We start from the raw sequence: 6,603 nt of genomic DNA on the forward strand, positions 1-6,603 counted from the left end.
GATGTTGAGCCTCTACTTCATGCCATCACCCATAAACAGTTTGCAACTAATATTACTTCTAAGAACATTGCCAGCAGGTAATACAAATAGATTTTTAAAATTTTACTATTATAACTTTCAATGTTTAGTAATTGTATTTGGTGATTATTATGACTACTGAGTTATGGGGAATAAAGAATTCAGAACTAAACAGTAGAAAATAGGATTTATACTCTTCAAGATGAAATTAGAATCATTTTTACTAAAAGGTCATGGCTCAAAAGTTGAAGATTTTTATTGAATTTTGAAGTTTTGCATCATAATAATATAATTTCTAATAACTTGATTGACCAAAACTTACTTTACATCAATAACACATTTGTTTGCCAGCCTTCAATTGAATTGATCGATTTTATAAACCAAGCAAAACCTGAATATACTGTGTTTTTTTTTCAGAATTTAGTGATTTAGAGGGCAACAGCAAATTTTTTGTTCAGTTGAACAGCAAATAAAAAGCATTCATGCTTTTATTAGGTCACCACAGAAAATTATGGCATTCCTTTTTATACATCAATAATAGTTTTAATCTTTTCTTCACCTCTATCAATGCATTGCATTCAACTTGCCACAGATCTTTGTGTGGTAAAGTTTTAAAAATTTCCAACAAAAGCCAAGTTTATGGGATCTCAAAAAAATATTTGAACACACATTTTACCACTACATGTTTACAGATTTTCTTACAATCAAGCTTCAGTATAATTCAGCAATCCTTGACAAGCAGTAACTCACTGCTGAAGAGGAAGTTACTTCTTTGCCATTCCAAGCCTCAATTGTCAACGTCAACAATGTCACCTTCTGAATCCCCTAGCAAGCGCTGTTTACTCTCTGCAAAGAGCAACTTGAGACAGAAAAATGCACAGAACTCTCATCCCATAACAATCTGTGTTGAAGGCAACATTGGCAGCGGGAAGACTACACTACTTAATCAGCTCTCTGCACGTCCAGATGTTGAAGTTTTGCAGGAGCCTGTAGAAAAGTGGAGAAATGTCAAAGGCAAGAATTTGTTGGTGAGTTCTTAATTTTTATCAGTATTTCTTTTTCAAGTATGTACTCATAATATTTATATGGTAGCAAATTACAGACATCCATCAATTTTTTTACTCGAAGATATAGTGAATAAAAACATGTTATTCTTTCAGGACCTGATGTACCTGGACCCATTGCGGTGGTCTCACCTCTTCCAGAGCTATGTGCAGCTCACTATGGTCCAGATGCATATGAAGCCTTGCCATGCCAAAGTGAAAATTATGGAGCGATCCATCCACAGTGCTCGGTATGTCTCAGTAATACAGCTCCATGCTTGATTTATCTGCATAGATTCTCACTGGTGTGGTCTCCCAGTATATTCATATGTAATGAAAGCATCTCGAGTACATCACCAAACATTCAAAGATTATGAATATATACTAATTGGCATATTGATTACAAAATGACTTTTACTAATTCTGCAAGTAGAGAAATAGTGATCATGCATAAACTTGTATTTCATCTGAAAAATGGATGATATCTTCTAAAAACCATGTAGATTTGTACATCTAATGATCTAATCCATTTTTTTTGATCCATTATGCCAGATGCCAGGAATGATGCCAATTGAAGCATGTATCTGCAAAACTGAAATAATTCAATAGAGAATATAGAAATTGTTCAGTTTTCTGATGTCTTGAGTTGAAGAATTGCTTAATGACCTTGTATTCTGCAGGTACTGTTTTGTGGAGAACATGTTCCGGACAGGTCGTATGTCAGAGCCTGAGTATAATGTTATTTGTGAGTGGTACAACACAATCAACTGTAACCTCTTCTTACCAGTGGATCTCATAGGTAAGTTATATGTCCAAAACTTGAATTTTGATGACTGAGTTTAGTATTTTTTTAAAGATTTTACTGTATCCTTTCTTCTAAAAGGTTTTCTTAAATGTCTAATTTTGCTGCTAGTTCTATCACGCCTAGCAGAATGCTCGGGAAAATAGGATTGGGCAAATTTGAAATTTATGTTTTCATTGCGGAATTCTTGTTCCAAAATCATATAGCTTGAAAAAATTAGGTCCCATGAAGTTACACATCATTGATGTACCTTCAATTTAACTTGTCATGAATGTTAATTAGTATTGTGATCAAAACCTGGGACTGTAGCCTCAACACCCGCTAACTTACATGAACTGGCTGATTTCTTGTCCTTGATTGCTGAGTTTAACTTGCAAAGCCACTGATGATTAGCTGATGGAGTTACAACACGGCTAAATATTTTTGATATTCTCTGTTCTCTTCATTTTACCTCTAGATCAATTCAAATACAGCTTGTAAGCGCGCCTGCAAAAATATCTTGTTATTAAATAAACCTTAACATTTTTTTGTTGTTTATTTTTGTATTATCAGGAGTTTTTCTCTCTGCAGTTTACCTATCGGCCAGCCCTACATTAGCACAGGAACGCATCATCAAGCGTGGCCGGGCTGAGGAAGCCAACATTCCCATTTCTTATTTATCAGAGCTGCACGCTCTTCACTGCTACTGGCTGCAGAATGAAGACCTGCCAGCCCCAGTCTTGGTTCTGGATGCCGAACTAACACTGGAACAAATGTAAGCTTCCAGTCATCCTTAAAATCTTGTAATCTGACTTTTTGGAATTTTTTTAGGAAATTTTACAGCTTTGGTGTGTTTTGGGCTCTCTTTAAATCGGTATGTAGTAGAGAAATTAAAAACTATTGAAGGTTTTTTGAAACATTTCTGACTATTGTTTACAACTTTTGATTCGAAGTTTTTTCTTTGCAAAATGGACTCTTCTCACACTGATGCCAGAGTAAGGCTGCAGTTTGAGTAAATTGTCCTATAGAAAATTGATCGGCCGAGGGACGAAGGATTTAGCTCACCTTCTGTTTGCGATGCCTTTCAAATAATGTAGTTTACATTTGTATTCTTTGAATTTATCGGTAAATGATATATTTTTTTTTTGCCCAATAACATGCCTATAAAAGATTACTTATTGAAATTTATTTCTGTTATTTTCTGATGTAAAAAGTGCAAACACTAAGGAATTTTGTTTCGTGTATAGGACTGCTAGAGTGGAAGAGCATTTGGAGGTGCTACTTCAACAGCGTGCTGAGGCTGAGAAAAGCTTTGAGTTCTCTCGCTCGCCTGCAAAGAAATTGTCTTCCCCTTCTGCATCTCCTGCTAAGTTGACGGTTTCCTTGCGGCCAGCGTCAGCCTCCAATTAAGCTAGCTGCTGCTATTTTATGTCGGCAGTTTTGTACTGATTGAAAAAAAAAACTTATTTTATGTTCTTTTACTATAGGTTAATTCGACAGTTATCACTAAACTCGTTTGCAAATAAGTTTCATCTCTTTAACATTGTCACACTCAACAAAAAACCACTCGTCCATCTGACATGCACTCTTTCTGTAAGCAAGGGCATGTATTTTTCATAAAGGCCTTCATTTCTTTCAAACTGAAGTTCTGGAGATCAGCTGACAATACCTTAACTGCATATTGCGCTCAGGATTGCAGTGTAGTATTTATTTATTTTGGTCATTACATTAAAATGTTTGGATTCCTTTCTGTTATGAAATCGACTCGGTGAATATGAAGTTTACAAAACTTTCCGTGATGTGGAGGTTCAAACATCTACCTGCACCCTCCAATAATATTTAATTAGCTTTCATTTTATTTTCAGATAAGATGCGTTTTATATGCTGATTGCGGTTTAAGTTATGAATGTCCAATTCTGGATTGAATGGTGAATTTCAAAATTTTAACTCGTTTAAAATCTTGATCGGTTTTTCAAGTAGAAATCGTATTCGAATCTGCTCATTCCGGCTGTTTAATGCGGTCTTTTGAATATGTTTGATTTTATTACAATTTATTCGATCACAAATTTTATTTAAAACAGGGTACTTCTAAAACAAGTTCTTGGCTAATTAATATAAATTGGCAAGAGAACATGATTTGCAAGTTCTGAACTCGCTATTTACTGTAAAACTCATCTCAATTAAATTTCTCCTAAATCGTGCATTAAATATCTGTTTTGGTTGTGATCATTCGTACGTTGCGGTATTCTAAGTTTCATATATCACAAGGCCCTGCTAGTGCCCGATGCAAGAATGTCACACAATCTAATTGTGGTTTTTTACTAAAGATATTTTTTAATTATTGGTGTAAAATTAGAAATGCGATTTGTATCATGTTGTAAGCATTTCCTCTGTCCTTGCATATCTGATGTGCATGCAGCCTTACATAATAAATGTTTAGCAGTATTTCTATTGATACTTTTTCACATTGCATACCAATTTGCATTGAAGGTGTTTACTCGCATTCAATGTAATTTATTTTACAGTTTTATAATTTGATGAATTTAACTGTCGAGTTTTAAAATTTGCAGTTGATCATGCCAGCATTGATGTGCACGGCTAATGAAAAATTTGGCGTCAAGGGGATTTGTATTATTATGCCTTCTTCTTCTAGAAGTTCTGAAGTAGTTCGTTTTATACTAAATCAGCACTGTTCGAAAACTATTTGTAATGGTTTCTCACGATATGTTATTAAATTATCGGTATATTATTTTAGCGGCGTTGATGATGTGGACGAGTCCAACGTTTTGCCGATTCTTGGAATAGGTTTTAAGAAGCTTGCAAGCTTAATTTTTTTCCTTAAATATCTGAACCTGTCTAATGCAATTCGGCTAATTTAATAAATTGAAATAAACAACCGCGTTAACTTGCGTAATTAGATATTTTTAAAAATGAAAATTAAACATTTCTTCGACATGTTTGTAGAATGTAGACAAAGAAAAAACTTTCAATTGTTGGAGGATACATCATATCCACAATTGTAAAGAAAGAGTTATTTTTTTCTTCTATACGCGTCACCGCTAAGTAAAACATCTATTCCTCATTACATGAAGTCTGACTGCCTTTTTACACTATATGATCTGCTTCATAGCAATAAGCATCGTTTGATTCCATAAGCGGACATTAATAATTATAATTTCATTGTGCGAAATCTTGCAATCCATGCTTTAAATTTTGTATTGATGTTTATTAAGACTATATAGTTAAATCTTCTGTGGGATTGGAAAGGTATTGCTGATCAGTTAATGGCGCGACCTGTCACCTGATTTCAAGGTCATTACGGTCATGACTATCGACGACTGAAAATTTCTAGGAGGAAATTGCTGCACGTCATGAAACAGAATTTTAAAATATTTTATCATTGTTGTTTTAATTTTTAAAGCAAGATGTTTAAAATATCTTTGACGACATTAAAAACTTCCTGTAATTGTAGCAGACGACCTTCAGTTTTGACCGGCTGCGAGTTCAATACCAGGTTGCTAACAATACTCTTCTGCACTCGTCAACATTTTCGTGCGTTGTCAGGTCACACTGGTAGCAACAGGCGGCACTACACTGCTCTCACGATGGCAAAGTATCAAATTGTTATGGTTCGCCATGGTGAAAGTGAATGGAATAAACTTAACAAGTTCTGCGGATCAGTTTTGACCGGCTGCGAGTTCAATACCAGGTTGCTAACAATACTCTTCTGCACTCGTCAACATTTTCGTGCGTTGTCAGGTCACACTGGTAGTAACAGGCGGCACTACACTGCTCTCACGATGGCAAAGTATCAAATTGTTATGGTTCGCCATGGTGAAAGTGAATGGAATAAACTTAACAAGTTCTGCGGTTGGTATGATGCTGATTTATCAGAACAAGGTGAGTAAAATGTCTCGGGAGTGATGAGCTGATAAGACTGATATAAGCAGCGCTGTTGAAAATGTCGTGCATAAATAATGCAATTGTTATTTTGAAATATACATTTGCTTACTTTGCTACAATAATTTTAATATAACCAGTTGTTCTACATAGTAGTATCGAGTCCATTTATAAGCTATCTAGCACTGGCATGCTGGTTAAAGGAGTTCATATTCTGCTGAGCCATCAATAATACCCTGGTATATTCTGGTAAATCTTGTGCTATAGCCTATAGGTCAATCCAATAGTAATTAGTACAAATGAAAAGTACAATACCAATAGTAATGTTAGTCATTACTAGTCGTGCAATCAATAGCATTGCTATTGATTGCAGATTCCTGTAACTATTACGCTTGATGAAATTTTATTACCTATTTAAAATAGCCCAATTCTAATGAGCAAATAGCCCTACCTACTAGGAATAGTTCAGACTGTTCAGTAAATTAATATTGTCAATGTCAGTCCAGCTCCAGAGCCTCCAGTACCTAATTCATTTCCTTGATACTAGTTTTTCCATGTACTAGATTGGAATTTTTGCTCGTTAAAATTTGAGGCTCTTAACTTGATTGATATGGTAAACGCGGTGTCACGGTATACCTATTCCATCACATTAAGGACGCATCGAGAAATGAAAAACTATTAAAAAATAACCGTATGCATTAGGGTAAACGCGGTATATTCCAACATCGTAGGTAATTCCATCACTTCTCTAGTTTTTCCTTTATATTAAGCTTTGTTTTAGTTCCATGCGTTCATTGATGGTTGAAATGGTGACGTCATACATTTGCGTGTCGAAATACTGCAAAAACACTAGGTCTTGGC

At 35.0% G+C, this 6,603-nt stretch overlaps 2 protein-coding genes across 2 annotated transcripts in view; both read left to right on the forward strand.

The window, feature by feature from the left end:
• The first annotated feature begins 297 nt into the window (after positions 1 to 297).
• Positions 298 to 4,463, forward strand: LOC108665785 (deoxynucleoside kinase). The gene is made up of 5 exons (XM_018152588.2): positions 298 to 1,046; positions 1,179 to 1,312; positions 1,742 to 1,860; positions 2,434 to 2,617; positions 3,090 to 4,463. The coding sequence occupies exons 1-5, from the start codon at positions 501 to 503 to the stop codon at positions 3,250 to 3,252; spliced, it is 1,146 nt and encodes a 381-aa protein (XP_018008077.1). The 5' UTR covers positions 298 to 500; the 3' UTR covers positions 3,253 to 4,463.
• Positions 4,464 to 5,523: 1,060 nt separating this feature from the next.
• Positions 5,524 to 6,603, forward strand: part of LOC108665779 (phosphoglycerate mutase 2) — an 8,784-nt gene continuing 7,704 nt past the window's right edge. Inside the window, exon 1 of the mRNA XM_018152576.1 lies at positions 5,524 to 5,742. Coding sequence (XP_018008065.1) covers positions 5,643 to 5,742 — 100 coding nt within the window. The 5' untranslated portion in view covers positions 5,524 to 5,642. The remainder of the gene's footprint in view (positions 5,743 to 6,603) is intronic.

This window comes from Hyalella azteca, unplaced genomic scaffold, assembly GCF_000764305.2.
Source record: "Hyalella azteca isolate HAZT.00-mixed unplaced genomic scaffold, Hazt_2.0.2 contig7076, whole genome shotgun sequence".
In the NCBI taxonomy this organism is placed as follows: Eukaryota; Metazoa; Arthropoda; class Malacostraca; order Amphipoda; family Hyalellidae; genus Hyalella; species Hyalella azteca.